At 40.9% G+C, this 20,753-nt stretch overlaps 1 protein-coding gene across 10 annotated transcripts in view; it reads left to right on the top strand.

Moving 5' to 3' along the window:
• The window catches only part of CHD2 (chromodomain helicase DNA binding protein 2), a 115,981-nt gene extending 95,520 nt beyond the window's left edge, over positions 1-20,461 (top strand). For all 10 annotated transcript variants that reach the window (XM_059912555.1, XM_059912559.1, XM_059912553.1 and 7 more), the window contains 4 exons: positions 1,408-1,507; positions 4,165-4,378; positions 14,389-14,635; positions 19,799-20,461. In XM_059912555.1, coding sequence (XP_059768538.1) covers positions 1,408-1,507; positions 4,165-4,378; positions 14,389-14,635; positions 19,799-20,132 — 895 coding nt within the window. In that variant the 3' untranslated portion in view covers positions 20,133-20,461. The remainder of the gene's footprint in view (positions 1-1,407; positions 1,508-4,164; positions 4,379-14,388; positions 14,636-19,798) is intronic.
• Positions 20,462-20,753: the final 292 nt, after the last annotated feature.

A 20,753-nucleotide genomic window follows, 5' to 3' on the forward strand; every position in this document is an offset into this window, starting at 1 on the left:
CCATACTCCACAGTTACGTTGAACTCATACATTAATACTTCATGGTTAATGTAGTTATCTTTGTATAATATACCTAATATCAGTGGATTGGCTTTTGAGTGAAAAAGAGATTTAAGAAAACCTTCTGTCATGATGCTGTCTATCCGTAGCATGCTTCACACCCTTTAAAAAAAGAAGGTCTAAGTTTTGAAATGTGACTTTACTTCCGTTTTACACTGTTACCAAACCAGATCCCTGTGTCTAGCCATCTGGCTTTCTGTATACTGAGCTTAATCCCTGTTGGAAGATAACGAAAATGCATCATCTTAACGTATAGATCCGCGAAGCTGGGCTGGATACTGTGCACTGGGGCCAGTCTTTGTTTAGATGTGCCAGGTTCTATGGTCCTGGCCTGCTGTGGTTCATAAGGAGTTCCTTGCCCACTTGTGAGAAACTGTCCATGATGAAGTGGTGATTGGAAGATCAAGTATAGTAGGAATTCCAAGAAGGAATAAGCACATGCAGAGGAGTAGTGAGGGAGGGAAGTCTTCTGAGGGCTGGGCATGTACACTCGAGCCGGCATGGAAGAGCAGAGTGGACCTGCTTAGATGAGGAGAGGTCTCGGGCTTCAGCAAAGCCTTGAAAGTGGGACAGTGAGGGGACTGGGAGGGTCTTAGGGTTTAAAGGCAGTTCGTTAAGATGACTGAAGCCCTATTACAGAAGGCTTTAGAAAGGAAGGCGATGGATTTCCACACTGTGCAGCAGGTTTACTTGTCAGGAGCCAGGGCAGTGTCCTCTGAGTGGCATGGCACGGTGTGGTGTGACTGCTCTCCAGGAAGTGTGCGAGGATGTGAGCCTTCCCTTCCAGCTCACGGAGGGTACCTGTGCCTCCTTGTTCTACACACCCGTTTTACCGGTCACCCCCCTGTTGACAGTAATGCCATGCTAGAGTGAGTGCAGTGGAATTGGAGGAGAAGAGTCCCTTGGAGTTTTAAGGTAGAAGTGACAGGCCTTGGTGGTGACGCCTGGGAGGAAAGAAGGGGCAGCAATGCAGAGATGCCCAGCCGTATATAGGTCCCCACCTGGGGTATGGCGGTAATGACAGATCGCCTGGCAGAGTCCAGGGAGTGCAGGAGGTGTGGAGGAAGACGTTGGGTCCGGAGCCCTAGGTGCCAGTGAAATAAATTAGAGGGGTTTTAGCTGTGAGACAGAACCCTCGTCTCCAGACCCCTAGGTCAAATTCTATTGACAGTAGCATTTAAAGGTGTATTTATTATTGAGGCCAAGACCTGAAAGATTATTTCTGTAACTTATTTTCTATACTTGGAGAGTATTCCACAGCAAAATTCAATAACTTGCCATCTATAAGGAGAATAGTTATTTTTAAAATTCTGTAATTCACCAGAACAAATTTTTTTTTTTTTTAAGGAACCTATGGATTTTTGTTTCCAAGTTTACAGAATTTGATGCTCGAAAATTGCATAAGTTATACAAGATGGCTCACAAGAAAAGGTCTCAAGAAGAAGAGGTAAAATACAAATTTAATTCTAATTCATTCAAACAGATAAAAACCATTTCCACAGAAAAATTCCTAATTACTGTTTTTTTCCTGAGGAGATGATCATAGACTCATAGGTTGTTGGTGCTAGAAAGGGCACGGGTTCTCTGCCTTTACTTTGCAGATGGAGGTCTAGGTCCAAGAGGGGGTGCAGTAGCCCACCACAGCCCAGCCTGTCTTGGATGGTGGGCTCTTTCACTGTGTTAGCTGTGCAGTTTCTCCACATGTTCCACAAGTAGACAAACTAACACTTAAGACCCGATGGGTAAAATAGCCAATGTATTGGAACCAGACAGTGTGGAAATTCTGACAAGGAGTTGTTCCTATGTGTTCTTATATCCTGGAATCATTTATTCACCAGGGCTTTTCTTCCATATGCACATGTCTTACGGTAGCTTATAACTGTGGCTCCTGAAAGATAACAGTTATGGGCAGCACATAATTTTTCTGTTCTTTTCTGGTCCACATGTACTTGGTGTCCTTCTAGCTTTTCTACGTAGGGTCCCAACCGCTCATGTAAAGGAGCAAACATGAGAAGGTGCCCAGAAGCTGCCTCCCCTTCTTTGGTGGAGGGGCATGGGCATGAAGTGATTTGGCTGATGCCGCAGGGGCAGCGTTCCTTGTTCAGCCATGTCCGTTTGCAGATCTGGTGACTTGACACGTGGGCCCTACCCCAATTAGCCATGTAGCTCCGGTCTAGGAACATTTAATACCTCCTTCACTACCATGTCAAGGCTGAGGTCTTATGTCTCTCATCCTCTCCCGTATCCTCAGCACCTGGAATGGTGCCAGGCGCAGGGCAGGTGCTCAGAAGTATTTGTTGCATAAGCATATCCTGTGCCCAGCACTGTGCTGAGCTGTGGAGTAGCACCCTCAAGTGGTTTATAATTTAATTTTACATGGAAGAATATGGTAGAACGGCAATATACAGGAATAGTATAGTAATACTGCTGAATGTTACTGTGAATTTTATACATTGTAAAAAGTCTCTGAAAGAATAGTCAGGAAAAGCCCCAGGAGGGAATGCAATGGTTGGGGAAAGGCCCTCTAGGAAAGAGTGAAAGTTAGGATGAGTGAGGTTGGACAAATGATGTAAAGGGTAAAGGGCTTCATTAGTCTAGGTATCAGAAGTTAGGATAAGGTGAGTAATCAAAGTAGTGGTCCCACTAGTTGGGGTTATAGTATACATTCACAACCTTTCTGGAGGACAGTTTAGTAAGATTTACCAAAAGACTAAAACATGCAATTCTCCTTCTAAGAATTTAGTCGAAAGAGATAATTAAGGGTTTAAACATGATTATATGGAAATGACTCGATATATCCATATCAGGGAATATTCAACTATAAATATAATATTGTGGAAGTAAGTATTCACATAAGATTTTTACAATACATTAAGTAAAAAAAGAATACCAAATAATATTTTTGTTTAAAAAACGCACACACACACACGCACACATGCGCACACACACAGACAGCAGTTCCCCCCACTGTGGTTTGCTTTCCACAGTTTCAGTTACCTGCAGTCAGTCATGGTCTGAAAATATTAAATGGAAAATTCCAGAAATAAACAATTCATAAGTTTTAAATTGCGCACTGGTCTGAGTAGCGTGATGAAATCTCGTGCCGTCCTGCTCTCTCCCACGTGGGACGTGAATCATCCCTTTGTCCAGCGTATCCACACTATACGCTACCTGCCCACTAGTAACTGGGTAGCTCTCTTGGCTATCAGATCGACTGTTGTGGTATTGCAGTGCTTGAGTTCAGGTAATCCTTATTTTACTAAATAGTAGCCCCAAAGCACAAGAGTAGTGATGCTGGCAATTCGGATAGTCTCTTACTGTGCCTGATTCATAAATTGAACTCTCATAGGCATGTATGTATTGGAAAAAACATAGTACATATAGGGTTCAGTACTATCTGCAGTTTCAGGCGTCCACTGGAGGTCCTGAAGTGTATCTCCCGTGGATTAGGGGGGTGTACTGTATTATGTATGAACACACAAAATGGCTCAGAAAGACGTGGACCAAATTATTAGCAGTAATTCCCTTGGTGGTGAGATTTTTAGGTCACTTCACAGTTCTTATTTTTTCCTTATTGCATTTTCTGATGTTTTTATGTCAAATATTTCACTTGTGTGGTAAAGATATGTTGTTACTTCAACATTTAGATGTTTAGCTTGATGACTTTGGCATGGGAACTAGTTCCCACTGGGCCAGTCAGGGGTTGTTTGTTCAAGTTAGCCTGAAGAAGTTGGCGGTCCCAGTTTTACATGGCCTGAGAGCAATTTGCAAGAGTGCTGACAGCTTGGCCCCTGTTCCTCGCCCCGCGCAGTGACATCCAGCGGCCTGGGCCCTTGTTCTGACAGCTGCAGGTCACTGGAGGTTGGCTTCTTTGTAGTGGCCTAGCAGGTTGAGCAGCAGGTGGAGCTCTGTGAGGCTGTCCATGCCCTGGGAGCTCAGTGGAATTTATGAGCATTTCTTCCTAAGAAGGTAGTAAACAGCAGGGAAGCCGAGAGGGACTTGTCAAAAGTCAAGAGGGAAATATTTAAAGGTGGTGATCTTTATACTGTTCTTGGGAATTCCACCTGGGATCCTGAGGGTCTTTGGTTTCCTTTTACTCTACAGGAGCAGAAGAAGAAAGATGATGCGATTGGTGGTAAGAAACCATTTCGACCAGAGGCCTCGGGTTCAAGCCGGGATTCCCTGATGTCTCAGTCCCACACCCCGCACAACCCTCACCCTCAGAAGCCTCATTTGCCTGCCTCTCATGGCCCACAGATGCATGGACACCCAAGAGATAACTATAGTCACCCCAACAAGAGACACTTCAGTAACGCAGGTGAGTCATTAAGTGAAGTCTTAAAAACAGGTGCCGAGGGGACTTCCCTGGTGGTCCAGTGGTAAAGAATCCGCCTTCCAGTGCAGGGGATGTGGGTTCGAGCCCTGGTCGGGGAACTAAGATCCCACATGCCGCGGGGCAGCTAAGCCCAGGCGCCTCAACTAGAGAGCCTGCGTGCCGCAAACTGCAGAGCCCACGCACTCTGGAGCCCGCGCGCCACAACTGGAGAGAGAAAACCTGCACGCCAGAGCTAGAGAGAAACCTGCACGCCACAACTATAGAGAGTGTGCGACTCAGCGAAGGGCCCACACCCCGCAACTAAGACCCGACGCAGCCAAAAATAAATAAATAAAAATAAGTAAATAAATAGATATACCAAAAAACAAAACAAAACTCAGTTGTTTAAGAAAAAAAAAAAAAAAAAGGTGCTGAAAGAAGAATCATTTTTTTTTCCAAAGACAGTAGCTGGACCTTTGTGCTTTATTCTCTTCCATCACTTTATTGTCCTCTTTTTTCTCAGTGAGATAAAGCATGAGACAAAGATCCAAAAGGCAGTTAATTCAACTCTAAGAAGAACATAACCAGCATAAATAAGCAAAAGGCAAATGAACGATTCAGGGAAACAATTTACATTATATATGACAGTCAAATGATTAAAACTGCTAATATTGAAAAACTCCTTATGAATTGATAACAGAAGGATAACCAAATAGAAAAATGGACAAAGGTTAGGAATAGGGAATTCATTTGGAAGAGGAGATTCAGATGGCCAGTAGGACAAGATGAACAGTTGCTGCTGGGGAAATGTACATTAAAGTAACAATAAATTAACCAATTTCTTACCCATTCAGATCTGCAAAAATTAAAGGGTGAAATGCACACAAGTTGCTAGGAGTGTGAATTGCTACAGTCTTTCCAGAAAATAATCTGAAATATCTAAATACGTAGGCCCTTTTTCTGGGAGTCTGTCCTGTAGTAATGCAAACACATACATGTATGAGGATGCTGTTACAGCCTTATAATGGCAAAAAGCTGGAAATAAATTGCCCATTAATAGAAAAATGGTTAGATGAATAATAGGACATTTGTACTCTATATTATTAGCAGTTGTTAAAAAAATGAGTTGGCTTTATAGTTAAAAAAAAAATTGGAGGGAAAAAAAAGCAACAACAACAGAATCTCTGTTGTGTGTGTGTTTAACTTTATTGAATAAACGTAACCATTTTAAATGAACAGTTCAGTGGCATTTAGTACATTCACAATGTTGTGCAACCACCACCTAAATCAAGTGCCAAAACACTTTGCTCACCCCAAAGAAAAAACAGTTTTCATTCTCCCCTCTCCCCAGCTTCCGACTACCACCCAGTCTATCTTCTGTCTCTATAGGTTTACTTATTCTGGATTCTTTGTATTAAAGGAATCACATGGAATCATACAATATGTGTCTGACTTCTTTCACTTGGCATCCGGTTTTCAAGGTCCCTCCGTGTTGTAGCATGTATCAGTATTTCATTCCTTTTTGTGGCTGAATAATATCCCATTGTATGGTTAGACTAGAATTTGTTTGTCTTTTCATTAGTTGACGGATATTTGGGTTGTTTCTGCTTTTTGGCTATTGTGAATCGTACTGTTGTGCACATTTGCGTGCAACTATTTTCAATTCTTTTAGATGTTTACCTAGGAGTGTGGAATTGTTTGGTCATGTGATAATTCTACATTTAACTTTTTGAGGAACCACCAAGCTGTTTTCTATGGTATATATTTGAATAATATATTTGTATAAGCATAGAGAAGGATGTGAAAACATAGACATACCAGTTACCTTAGGCTGGTAAAAATGTGGACGGATTGGAGGAAATTAATAATTTCTCCATTGTCTGTTACTTCACTGGTTACAATGAGCATGAATTACTTTTAAAGATAAAAGTAGTAAAAAGAAAAAAAGCATATAGAACAAAACCTTAAAAGAATATAGTATATATAGAAGCATAGTATAAAATTTTACAGAGAGTCAAGTGTTCCATAATCAAAATGAAGTATACATTTTTTTCTAAACTTCAGTGTTAGGATTTCTTTTTTTTTTTAAGTACATTCTAATCTTCCAGTAAAATTCTCAAGTTTCTAGGAAAATTGATTTTCTCCATCTCTTCCTCTTTTTTGGAACACATTAATGATAGGTATTTAAAAATTCTTGACTGTTATTTCTAATATCTGAATTATTGTGAACCATTTGTATTGTATGCTTTTTTTTTTTTTTTTTTCCCTTGGTTTTCAGTCATAACAGCCCTATCTTTTAGCATGTCTGGTTATTTTTGATTAGATGATAGGCACTGTGTTTTAAAAATTGTAGAAGCCCCAGATGATGTCACTCTGCCCCAGAGAGGATTTACTCTTTCCTCCCCAGGCACATGGAGTGGGAGTCGATCATCTTAATCTAGTTCTCATTTGGTCCCCTGTTCCTGGGGTTTGGCTCTCCAGGGTACGGACGGAGGGCCTGCTGCACTCTCTGCCCCACCCCACTGGCAGGTCTTACACTAGGATCTTGGTTTCCTCGGCACCGTGAGACAGCCCTGAACGGCTCTGCTTTTCAGAAGGTATCTAGCTTAGCTTTTTAGCCTCCTGCTCCCTGCAGATTCAGCAAATGTTCTAAGGGAAAACTGGCTGTGTGTTTGCAGTCCCTCAAGTGTCCAGTGTCCCTCTAGCTTAGAAAGACTGCCAAAAGCTCTGCCGGTGTCTCTGTTTCTCCAGCAGTGGTTCTCGGCTGGGAAAAGCCCAGATATTCAGCTTCTTGCCCAGGCTCAGAGTCACAGATCTCCCCAGTGGCTGCAGAAGTCAAGTCAACTATTATTACCTCTGAGGGTTTTTTTGCTCTTCGGAATCTTAGTCCTTCTAGTCTTCATTGCTTTGGCTGCTCTTTGATGTCTTTAAGCAGGTTATCTTCTGTTTATCTGGTGTTTTCTTATTGTTCTTGGCAGAGTGTGATTCTGTGGCAGCTACTCTGAATTACCTGGAAGCAGAGGTTCCATGTCTTTTAATCTTAAAAATCTTAGTTCAATTAATTGAACACCATTTTATTAGTGGGGGGAGGTAATGACTGTACAAAAAGATGGTTGGGAAATGTTTCCATGTTCTTAGATGTAGTTGTATCAGTTGTATTGATTTTTCTCCTGGGATTAGACTGGTTTCATGTCATTCACGTGATGTCACTGATTTTATATTCTGATCCTTTGAAAGGACTCTTCTTACTAAGCTAACTGTCGTCTTTTATTTAAACTTTGGATTTCTCATCCCTCTCCTTAATAGTCAGTACTTCCTAACCAGTTATCTACCCCATGGAGGGTTCAAGAAGAAAGAAAAGCACCGTTTACTTTCTCTGGAAATAAATGACTTTGCCATCTCCATACTACCACAGACCTTGACACCCTGTTTGAAACCTACCTTTCTATTTAGTTTGAAGCCATCTTCAGATGATCCTTTCATGTTGTGAAGGTGTCTCTTTTTGTTGTTTGTTAATTTTTAGGTTGAATAGTCAAAAGTTTTTTACTTCTTGGTTCCCTGGCCTGCTCCACCCTGGGTCAGCAATGAATTTAAGCCGCTGGTCGACTATATATTGTTTTGACGGTATAAATTTCTAAGCTACACAGGTTCCTTTATGGTATTATTCTTTGGCTCTGTAAAAAATGCTAGAAAGCCAACAAAATGAGTAGAGATATATTTGGTGGCACGTCTTTGATCGTAATGAATTGTAGCTGGAAGATGGATTTCCCATGAGGCCACATGGTTCCTACTAGTTAAGCCTCTGTATTAGTTTCCTGAGACTGTTGTAACAAAGTGTACTACAAACTGGGCGGCTTAAAAGAACAGAAGTGTATTCTGTCATAGTTTTGGAGGCAGAACTCGATAATCAAGGTGTCAGCAGAGTTGGTTCCTTTTGGAGGATCTGAGGGTGAATCTGTTGCACGCCTCTATCCTGGCTTATACTGCTTACCAGCAAGCCTTGGTGTTGTGGCTGCACTGCTCCAATCTCTTTTTTTGTTTTTAATTTTATTTTATTTACTTTTTTACACAGCAGGTTCTTATTAGTTATCCATTATATACATATTAGTGTATATATGTCAATCCCAGTCTCCCAATTCATCCCCCTCAACCCCGCCACTTTCCCCCCTTGTGTCCATACATTTGTTCTCTACATCTGTGTCTCAATTTCTGCCCTGTAAACCGGTTAATTTGTACCATTTTTCTAGGTTCCACATATATGCGTTAGTATACGATATTTGTTTTTCTCTTCCTGACTTACTTCACTCTGTATGACAGTCTCTGGATCCATCTACGTCTCTACAAATGACCCATTTTCGTTCCTTCTTAAGGCTGAGTAATACTCCATTGTATATATGTACCACATCTTCTTTATCCATTTGTCTGTTGATGGGCATTTAGGTTGCTTCCGTGTCCTGGCTATTGTAAATAGTGCTGCAGTGAACATTGGGGTGCATGTGTCTTTTTGAATTATGGTTTTCTCTGGGTATATGCCCAGTAGTGGGATTGCTGGATCATATGGTAATTCTGTTTTTAGTTTTTTAAGGAACCTCCATACTGTTCTCCATAGTGGCTGTATCAATTTACATCCCCACCAACAGTGCAAGAGGGTTCCCTTTTCTCCACACCCTCTCCAGCATTTGTTGTTTGTAGATTTTCTGATGATGCCCATTCTAACTGGTGTGAGGTGATACCTCATTGTAGTTTTGATTTGCATTTCTCTAATAATTAGTGATGTTGAGCAGCTTTTCATGTGCTTCTTGGCCGTCTGTATGTCTTCTTTGGAGAAATGTCTATTTAGGTCTTCTGCCCATTTTTGGGATTGGGTTGTTTGTTCTTTTAATATTGAGCTGCATGAACTGTTTATGTATTTTGGAGATTAATCCTTTGTCCGTTGGTTTGTTTGCAAATATTTTCTCCCATTCTGACGGTTGTCTTTTCATCGTGTTTGTAGTTTCCTTTGCTTTGCAAAAGCTTTTAAGTTTCATTAGGTCCCATTTGCTTATTTTTGTTTTTATTTCCATTACTCTAGGAGGTGGATCAAAAAATATCTTGCCGTGGTTTATGTCAAAGAGTATTCTTCTATGTTTTTCTCTAAGAGCTTTATAGTGTCTGGTCTTACATAGGTCTGTAATCCATTTTGAGTTTATTTTTGTGTATGGTGTTAGGGAGTGTTCTAATTTCATTCTTTTACATGTAGCTGTTCAGTTTTCCCAGGACCACTTATTGAAGAGACTGTCTTTTCTCCATTGTATATCCTTGTCACCTTTGTCATAGATTAGTTGACCATAGATGTGTGGGTTTATCTCTGGGCTTTCTATCCTGTTCCATTGATCTATATTTCTGTTTTTGTGCCAGTACCATATTGTCTTGATTACTATAGCTTTGTACTATAGTCTGAAGTCAGGGAGTCTGATTCCTCCAGCTCCGTTTTTTTCCCTCAATACTGCTTTGGCTATTTGGGGTCTTTTGTGTCTCCATACAAATTTTAAGATTTTGGGTTCTAGTTCTGTAAAAAATGCCACTGGTAATTTGATAGGGATTGCATTGAATCTGTAGATTGCTTTGGGTAGTATAATCATTTTCACAGTATTGATTCTTTCAATCCAAGAACGTGGTATATCTCTCCATCTGTTTGTGTTATCTTTGATTTCTTTCATCAATGTCTTATAGTTTTCGGCATACAGGTCTTTTACCTCCTTAGGTAGGTTTATTCCTAGGTATTTTATTCTTTTTGTTGCAGTGGTGAATGGGATTGTTTCCTTAATTTCTCTTTCTGATCTTTCGTTGTTAGTGTATAGGAATGCAAGAGATTTCTGTGCATTAATTTTGTATCCTGCAACTTTACCAAATTCATTGATTAGCTCTAGTAGTTTTCTGGTGGCCTCTTTAGGATTTTCTATGTATAGTATCATGTCATCTGCAAACAGTGACAGTTTTACTTCTTTTCCAATTTGTATTCCTTTTATTTCTTTTTCTTCTCTGATTGCTGTGGCCAGGACTTCCAAAATTATGTTGACTAATAGTGGCGAGAGTGGACATCCTTGTCTTGTTCCTGATCTTAGAGGAGATGCCTTCAGTTTTTCACTATTGAGAATGATGTTTGCTGTGGGTTTGTCATATATGGCCTTTATTATGTTGAGGTAGGTTCCCTCTATGCCCAGTTTTGGAGAGTTTTTATCATAAATGGGTGTTAAATTTTGTCAAAAGCTTTTTCTGCATCTATTGAGATGATCATATGATTTTTATTCTTCAGTTTGTTAATATGGTGTATCACATTGATTGATTTGCGTATATTGAAGAATCCTTGCATCCCTGGGATAAATCCCACTTGATCATGGTGTATGATCCTTTTAATGTGTTGTTGGATTCTGTTTACTAGTATTTTGTTGAGGATTTTTGCATCTATATTCATCAGTGTTATTGGTCTGTAGTTTTCTTTTTTTGTAGTATCTTTGTCTGGTTTTGGTATCAGGGTGATGGTGGCCTCATAGAATGAGTTTGGGAGTGTTCCTTCCTCTGCAGTGTTTCGGGAGTTTGAGAAGGGTGGGTGTTAGCTCTTCTCTAAATGTTTGATAGAATTCACCTGTGAAGCCATCTGGTCCTGGACTTTTGTTTGTTGGAAGATTTTTAATCACAGTTTCAATTTCTTTACTTGTGATTGGTCTGTTCATATTTTCTGTTTCTTCCTGGTTCAGTCTCGGAAATTTATACCTTTCTAAGAATTTGTCCATTTCTTCCAGGCTGTCCATTTTATTGGCATAGAGTTGCTTGTCCCTTAGGATGCTTTGTATTTCTGTGGTGTCTGTTGTAACTTCTCCTTTTTCATTTCTAATTTTATTGATTTGAGTTCTCTCCCTCTTTTTCTTGTTGAGTTTGGCTAATGGTTTATCAATTTTATCTTCTCAAAGAACCAGCTTTTAGTTTTATTGATCTTGGCTATTTTCTTTGTTTCTATTTCACTTATTTCTGCTGTTCCTTCATCTGCTGTTTATGATTTCTTTCCTTCTGCTAACTTTGGGTGTTGTTTGTTCTTCTTTCTCTAGTTCCTTTAGGTGTAAGGTTAGATTGTTTATTTGAGATTTTTCTTGTTTCTTGAGGTAGGCTTGTATTGCTATAAACATCCCTCTTAGAACTGCTTTTGCTGCATCCCATAGGTTTTGGATCATCCTGTTTTTGTTGTCATTTGTTTCTAGGTATTTTTTGATCTCCTCTTTGATTTCTTCAGTGATCTCTTGGTTATTTAGTAACGTATTGTTTAGCCTCCATGTGTTTGTGTTTTTTACGTTTTTTTCCCTGTAATTGATTTCTAATCTCATAGCGTTGTGGTCAGAAAAGATGCTTGATATGATTTCAATTTTCTTAAATTTACTGAGGCTTGATTTGTGACCCAGGATGTGATCTATTATGGAGACAGTTCTGTGCACACTTGAGAAGAAAGTGCCATCTGCTGTTTTTGGATGGAATGTCCTATAAATATCAATTAAATCTATCTGGTCTGTTGTGTCATTTAAAGCTTGTGTTTCCTTATTAATTTTCTGTTTGGATGATCTGTCCATTGGTGTAAGTGAGGTGTAAAGTCCCCCACTATTCTTGTGTTACTGTCCATTTCCTCTTTTATAGTGATGTTAGCAGTTTTATAACTGCTGTTAGCAGTTGCCTTATGTATTGAGGTGCTCCTATGTTGGGTGCATATATATTTATAATTGTTATATCTTCTTCTTGGATTGATCCCTTGATCATTATGTAGTGTCCTTCCTTGTCTCTTGTAACATTCTTTATTTTAAAGTCTATTTTATCTGATACGAGTATAGCTACTCCAGCTTTCTTTTGATTTCCATTTGCATGGAATATCTTTTTCCATCCCCTCACTTTCAGTCTGTATGTGTCCCTAGGTCTGAAGTGGGTCTCTTATAGACAGCATATATATGGGTCTTGTTTTTGTATTCATTCAGCGAGCCTGTGTCTTTTGGTTGGAGCATTTAACGCATTCACATTTAAGGTAATTATCGATATGTATGTTCCTATTACCATTTTCTTAATTGTTTTGGGTTTGTTTTTGTAGGTCCTTTTCTTTTCTTGTGTTTCCCACTTAGAGAAGTTCCTTTATCATTTGTTGTAGAGTTGGTCTCGTGGTGCTGAATTCTCTTAGCTGTTGCTTGTCTGTAAAGCTTTTGATTTCTCCATCGAATCTGAATGAGATCCTTGCTGGGTAGAGTAATTTTGGTTGGAGGTTCTTCCCTTTCATCACTTTAAATATGTCATGCCACTCCCTTCTGGCTTGTAGAGTTTCTGCTGAGAAATCAGCTGTTAACCTTATGGGAGTTCCCCTGTATGTTGTCATTTTTCCCTTGCTGCTTTCAATAATTTTTCTTTGTCTTTAATTTTTGCCAATTTGATTACTATGTGTCTCGGTGTGTTCCTCCTCGGGTTTATCCTGTATATGGGACTCTCTGCGCTTCCTGGACTTGGGTGGCTATTTCCTTTCCCATGTTAGGGAAGTTTTCGACTATAATCTCTTCAAATATTTTCTCTGGTCCTTTCTCTCTCTCTTCTCCTTCTGGGACCCCTATAATGTGAATGTTGTTGCATTTAATGTTGTCCCAGTGGTCTCAGGCTGTCTTCATTTCTTTTCATTCTTTCTTCTTTATTCTGTTCTGCAGCAGTGAATTCCACCATTCTGTCTTCCAGGTCACTTATCCGTTCTTCTGCCTCAGTTATTCTGCTATTGATTCCTTCTAGTGTATTTTCATTTCAGTTATTGTATTATTCATCTCTGTTTGTTTGTTCTTTAATTCTTCTAGGTCTTTGTTAAACATTTCTTGCATCTTCTCGATCTTTGCCTCCATTCTTTTTCCAAGGTCCTGGATCATCTTCACTATTATTATTCTGGATTCTTTTTCTGGAAGGTTGCCTATCTCCACTTCATTTAGTTGTTTTTCTGGGGTTTTATCTTGTTCCTTCATCTGGTACATAGCCCTCTGCCTTTTCATCTTGTCTATCTTTCTGTGAATGTCTCTCCATTCTCTGTCTTCATCTCTCCATGGCCTTCCTCTCTGTGTCTCTTTGTCCCAAATCTCCCTACGCCTTTCTCTTAACAGGATATCTATCATTGGATTTAGGGCCCACTGTAAATCCAAGATGATCTCAACTCGAGATCCATCATTACAACTTCAGAGACCCTATTTTCAAGTAAAGTCACAGTCAGAGGTTCTAAGTGGACATACATTTTGGAGACCGCGTTTCAACCCAGTATAGCCTCCTTTCCTCTACTTCTGTGTCTTCACTGCCTTTTCGGATTCAGATAAGTGTGATTCTTCTACTCAGGGGAAAAGGGAGGCTTACTGAAGCTAAAACAGATTTCAGTTTGGCTCTATCCTTGACAGTTACAGAATCCAGAGTTAGAGCAATCACTTTTTACAGGAGGAGTGCCATTCTTTTGGTGTGGGCTAAGGAAGAAGAGTAGGATCAGTAGGTATAGTCTGGAAAGATTTTCAGTGACCAGGCACAGCTGATGGTACCAGCAGGTAAATAAACCTTAGATGTGTAAATGGAGGGTATTACCTTGTGGCTGTGAAACTCAGCAGTGCCTTTTTCCAAATTAATGTTTGGTGTGGGGTTTTTTTTGTTGTTGTTGTTGTTTGTTTTAATGAAGTCTCATTTTAAGGGTGAGCCCCAGGTTGGAAGGTAAGCAGGTGTAGAAAATGAAAAGCAGAAAAAAAAGAAAGAAAGAAAGAAAATGAAAAACAGTGGTTCTTAAATTTCAGAAGGAGAAAGGTGAATTTTCTTTTGCCTTAAAATTTTGGGGAAAGAATTTTGGACTCATTACTTGTATGATAACCAGCAGCAAAAAGGCCAAGAAGGAAGAAATGTAGTGTTTGTAACATGTGTCAGGCCTTTTCAGTTTAAACTTTAGTGGAAGTGAAATGCAGCCAGTTCTTGGAATCATGAGATCATTACTTCTTTTTCTGCAGATCGAGGCGACTGGCAGAGGGAAAGAAAGTTCAACTATGGTGGTGGCAATAGCAATCCACCCTGGGGTGGTGACAGGCACCATCAGTATGAGCAGCACTGGTACAAGGACCACCATTATGGGGACCGGCGACACATGGACGCCCACCGTTCAGGGAGCTACCGACCCAACAACCTGTCCAGAAAGAGACCTTATGACCAGTACAGCAGCGACCGAGACCACCGGGGACACAGGGATTATTATGACCGGTATGCAGAGGGCCCTCAGACACCAGGCACTGACCTCTGCCAGGGGCTTACTATTTATAGGTGGAGAGACAAGCAACAGAAACTTAATGTATTTATCCCATCCGATGCTCATTCTTAGCATGTGCCAGGCATGGTCCCAAGTCTGGTGCTGTGTTTCTGCCATCAAGGCATCTTCAGAGTGTTGGGGGAAAATCATGATGTAGGCAGCTGACATTGTGTGCTGAGTGGACGGTTGAAAGAATGGATTTTTGAGTTTTTCCTGAGGGCTGAGGAAGAGGGGAGGCTGGTGATTCTTGGTTTGGGCCCTGAAGAGTCAGCTAAGCAGAGAGAGATGGACTAGGCATCACAGGCCCAGGCCAAGGATAGGCCCCCAGGAAGGGATGCCCAGAAGATGAACAGGTTGGATGGTGGGGGTGGGGCTTGAATGCCAAGTTCCAGGTTTTAAGTGTTATTCTCTGGGCCAAGGAGCCATTTATGGTTTCATCATCACACTTGTGCAGGGGGAGTTTTCTGCCATCCTCTGAGGAAATCTAGAGAAGTGGTAGCCATAAAATATTAGGGTCTGCAACCAAAATGATGAAGCCCTGCGCTACGCTGTCGGCCACACTAGGTGGGTCCCAGCCTGTGGTCCTTCCGTGCTAGGAGCCCACAGTTTAGCAGTCAGAGTCTTTTGAAGCTGTCCCTTCTCTACAACTATATAATACCATGATACGATGGGCCAAGGTTTTGTGAGAGTAGTTGTGAGAGTTAGCAAATATAGAAAGGGCTGAAGAGGTTTTATCTATTCTTCTTAATTTCAGGACTTAGCTGTACTTTAACTTCCTAGCAACTTTGGTTTCCCCTAGGCTAAAGACATGCTTTGACTGCACCTTGAATTTAACATAGGAAAATTTGATATAAACATCTCCATGTCCTGCCTTCTTTTGGAGGATCTGGTAACACCAGGCTGCTTTAGCACAGCAGCTGTGGCCGAGTAGCAGAAGCCTCTGTTAGGAGGGGTCTGTACCCCTCACCCCCCACCCTTCTGTACCATCTTATCTGACTCCAGTGGGCATTTGCCCTACATTCTTTTGTGTAGATCTGTATTTCCATTTTGTATCATTTCTCTTCTGCCCGGAGGACTTCTGTTTTAGTGTGGGTCTGCTGGTGATAAATTCTTTTAGCATTTGTATGTCTGAGGAAATCTTTATTTTGTCTTCACTTATGAAAGATATTTTCTTTTGGGTATAAATTTATAGATTGACGCTTCCTTTCAGTACTTTAAAGATGTTCCTCTGTTCTCTACTTGTATTGTTTCTGAAAAAATCTGTCATCTTTATCTTTACTCCTCTTTACATAATATGTCTTTTTCTTCATCACTGGTTTTTAGCAACTTGATTATAATGTGCCATGGTATATTTTTCCTTATGTTTCTTGTGCTTGGGAATTCTTGGATCTGCACCTTTATCATTTTATCAGATTTGGAAAATTTTTTACCATTATTTCTTCAAATCCTTTTTTCTGTTCCCCCACTCTCCTTTGAAGATTTCAGTTACACCTGTGGTAGGCTGCTTGAATTTGTCTCACAGCTCACTGATGCTAGGTTTATTTTTTTAAATTATGTTTTCTCTGTTTCATTTGGAAAGTTTCTATTGCTTTGTCTTCAAGTTCACTAACATTGTCTTTTTCAATGTCTAATCTGCCTCGAGGCCCATTTATTGATAGTATATTTTGTATTTCTTAACACTGTAGTTTTATCTCTAGAAGTTGCATTTGGGTCCTTTTTTTTTTTTTTTTTAATCTTCCATGTCTCTCTTTGACCTTTTGAAATCTGGTATACAGTTTCAAAATGGTATTTCTATCCTTGTCTGCTAATTCTGTGATTTGGGTCAGTTTCGATTGATTGATTTATTGCCTCATTATGGGTCTTATTTTCCTGGTTCTCTTCTTTTTCATATTCTTTTCCATTACGGTTTATTACGGGATATTGAATATAGTTCCTTGTGCTATACAGTAGGACCTTCTTGTTTATCTATTTTATATATGGTAGTTTGTATCTGCTAATCCCAAACTCCTAATTTATTCCTCCCCCACATATTTTCCCCTTTGGTAACCATAAGTTTGTTTTCTGTGTCTGTGAGTCTCTGTCTGCTTTGTAAATGAGTTCCTTTGAATCATTTGTTTAGATTCCACATATGAATGATATGGTATTTGTCTTTCTCTTTCTGACTTACCTTCACCTAGTATGATCTCTAGGTCCATCCATGTTGCAGCAAATGACATTATTTCATTCTTTTTTATGGCTGAGTAGTATTTCATTGTGTGTATGTACCACATCTTCTTTGTCCATTCATCTGTCAATGGACATTTAGGTTGTTTCCATGTCCTGGCTATTGTAAATAGTCCTGCTATGAACACAGAGGTGCATGTTTCTTTCTGAATTACAGTTTTGTCCAGATATATGCGCAGGAGTGAGATTGCTGGATCACATGGCAACTCTTATATTTAGTTTTTTAAGGAACCTCCTCCGTACTATTTTCCATAGTGGCTGCACCAACTTAAATTCTCACCAACAGTTGCAGGAGGATTCCCTTTTCTCCACCCCTCTCCAGCATTTGTTACTTGTAGACTTTTTATTGATGGCCATTCTGACCGGTGTAAGGTGATACCTTATTATAGTTTTGATTTGCATTTCTCTGATAATTAGTGGTGTTGAGCATCTTTTCATGTGCCTATTGGCCATCTGTATGTCTTCTTTGGAGAAATGTCTGTTTGGTTCTTCTGCCCATTTTTTGATTGGGTTGTTTGTTTTTTTTGTTATTGAGTTGTATGAGCTGTTTGTATATTTTGGAGGTTAACCCCTTGTCAGTTGCATTGTTTGCTAATATTTTCTCCCATTCCATAGGTTGTCTTTTCGTTTTGTTTATGGTTTCCTTTGCTATGCAAAAGCTTATAAGTTTGATAAGGTCCCATTTGTTTATTTTTGCTATTATTTCTCTATGCTGGGTAGTTTTTGATTAGATACCTAGTTAAGTGCTGGACATTTTTGTATTCCTATACACGTTCTGGAGCTTTGTATGAAACACAGTTAGGTTACTTGGGAACAGTTTGATGCTTTCAGATCTTGTTGTTAGGATTTGTTAGGCAGAACTGGAGCAGTGCTCAGGCAAAGGCTCATGATTTCCCACCACTGAGGCAAGGACCCTCATGGTACTCTACCGGTGCCCTTGGATCTTGAGGTTTTCCCATCTGGCCGGTGAGAAGAGAACAGGCACTGTTCCAACTCTGTGCGAGCACAGAGCACTGGCATCTCATCCTTCGCAGTGTTTTTTTCTCCTGGTCTTTGGGTAGTTTCCTCACATATACACCCTGAGCGGTATCCAGCTGAACACTCGAGGGGGAACCTTTGCTGCTCTTTGAACTTCTTTCTCTTTGTAGAACTTGCTTCTCTTGCACTCTACACTTTGAACACCCCCACCCCAACTCAGGAAGTCTGGGCTTCTCCTGAGCCGGTGCTTGTAAGGCTTATCTCATTAGTTTCTCATCCCATAGGGATCGCGGTTCTTTGTTACGTGACATCTGGTGTCTTGAAAACCATTGTTCCATACATTTTGTCCCTTTCTGCTTGTTTCAGCAGGAGAGTAAGTGTAGCCCCTGTTACTCCATCTTGGCTGGAATATGGACAGTCTCTCTCTTTCCCTCCCTCCCTCCCTTCCCCTCTCCCTCTCCCTCTCCCTCCCTTCCCCTCCCTCTCCCTCCCTCTCTTTTATTCAGGTGAAATTCACATAACATAAATTAATTATTTTAAAGTGAACAATTCAGAGGCATTTAGTACATTCACTGTGTTGTGCAAGCACCACCTCTGTCAAGTTCCAAAACACTTTCGTCACCCCAAAGAAAACTCGGTAACCACTAAGTAGTCACTCTCCATTCTTCTCTCTCCCTAGCTCCTGGCAACCACCAGTCTTCTGCATTCTGTTTCTGAGGACTTACTTAGTCTTGATAGTTTGCATAAATGGAATCATACAGTATGTGGCCTTTTGTGACTGGCATTTTTGACGTTTACCATAATGTTTTAGAGGTTCATCCACATTGTAGCATGTATCAGTACTTCATTTCTTTTCATGGGTGAATAATGTTCCAGTGTATGTACATGCTACATTTTGTTTATCCATTCATCCATTGATAGGCATTAGAGTTTTTCCACCTTTTGGCTCCTGTGAATAGTGCTGCTGTGAACATGGTATATAAGTGTTTGTTTGAATATCTGTTTTCAGTGCTTTTGGGGTATATACCCAGGATTGGAATTGTTAGTCAGTGGCAGTGCTATGATTAACTTTTAAGGAACCACCAAAATGTTTTCTACTGCAGCTGACCTATTTTACATTCCAACCAGCTATGTGTGAGAATTGCAATTTTCCCACATTTTCACCAACATTTATTTTTAGTGTTTTGAATGTAGCCATCCTAATGGGTATGACATGGTATCTCATGGTAGTTTTGATTTGCATTTCCCTGGTGATTAATGTCCATTAAAGATGTTGAACATCTTTTCATGTGCTTAGTAGCCATTTGTGTATCTCCTTTGGAGAAATGTCTGTTCAGCTCCTTTGCCCATTTTTGAATTGCATTGTTTGTCTTTTTGTTGTTGACTTATACAGATTCTCTGTTAATAGTATAACAAGCAGTTTGCCATGGTCCTGACTAAAAATTTTAATATTTTTCGCATTGAGTACATTTTAAAATAATTTAATTAACCCTGCACTTATTGTTGCATATTTAGGTTATAATTTTTGCTGTTACTAATAACTTACAAAATAATTTCTGTGGCTCTTTTTCTCCTGGGCTGGGTCGAGGAACATGAGGATGCTTGTAGATCTTGCCAGTTTTCCTGAAGGGAATGTGAGTTTACAAAGCCATCAGTGATTCAAGTGTGTACTTGTTTCACTGCAGACTTGATGAGGCTTATGTCATTTCATAGGCTGTGTTTTGCCAATAAGTATAAAATAGCCCTTTGTTACTACTTCAGTTTTGTTTTTTTCGATTCCTAGTAATGTAAGTATTTGCCTCTGAGTTTCTGGAAGTGTCCTTAAATATGAGTGCATGAGGAAGAGCCAGTGGATGACGGAGGAGAGGTGGGAATCCGGCTTTGGTCTCCAGCTGATCCTTGCATCTCTGTTTCAGGCACCATCACGACTCCAAACGGAGGCGATCCGATGAATTCAGGCCTCAAAATTACCACCAGCAGGATTTCCGACGAATGTCTGATCACCGCCCACCTATGGGCTACCACGGCCAGGGACCCTCGGACCATCACCGCTCTTTCCACACAGACAAACTGGGGGAGTATAAACAGCCCCTCCCCCCGCTGCACCCCGCAGTCTCAGATCCTCGCTCGCCCCCTTCTCAGAAATCTCCTCACGATTCCAAGTCACCCCTGGATCATCGGTCTCCTTTGGAGAGATCACTAGAACAGAAAAACAACCCAGATTATAACTGGAATGTTAGAAAAACATAAAGGACAGTTTGGAAAGAAGGGGAGTGCAAGAGTCATTAAGCACCTGGATGTTTTCGGTCTGATCCACAGGAGCCAGTTATCTAGACCAGTGATGGCGTTTCTGGACACGCGGCTGCTGTCAGCTCGCCGCTGAAGGAGCACTGCAGGGAGTGGGGGGCCTTTCGCTCGGTCCAGCTTTGATTTGGGTCACCACTCCCGCACTTGGGCACCCCATCCCATTCCAGCCTCGTCCTGGCCTCCCACTTTGATGGGTGCTAGGAGGAAGAGGTGACGTTTTGTCTACCAGCTTCACGGGCTGTTCCCCAGTGAAGGAAGAAAGGATCTTAAGAGTCGTGAATGTTTTATCACCAGGGCTGGCGCGCCCTGGACCTCGGCGCGTGGTCGGGGAAGGCGCGTGTGCATGAAGGCTGCTGGGACCTGCTGGACAGCACGGGGTTTGGTTCACCATGACGTGACCGATGCTGCTGATGGGGAGCGGGGCGCGGGGGCGAGCGGGTGGGGTCTCGCATCATAGGACTTGAAGGGGAGCAGGTACCCCCCTCAAACGTGTTCTTGGGAGAAGTGCCACTCGGCCTCATCATGTGACACCTGTGGTGCTGTGGGCGTGGGGGACAGGGGGAA

The sequence above is a fragment of the Balaenoptera ricei genome, chromosome 2 (assembly GCF_028023285.1).
Source record: "Balaenoptera ricei isolate mBalRic1 chromosome 2, mBalRic1.hap2, whole genome shotgun sequence".
In the NCBI taxonomy this organism is placed as follows: Eukaryota; Metazoa; Chordata; class Mammalia; order Artiodactyla; family Balaenopteridae; genus Balaenoptera; species Balaenoptera ricei.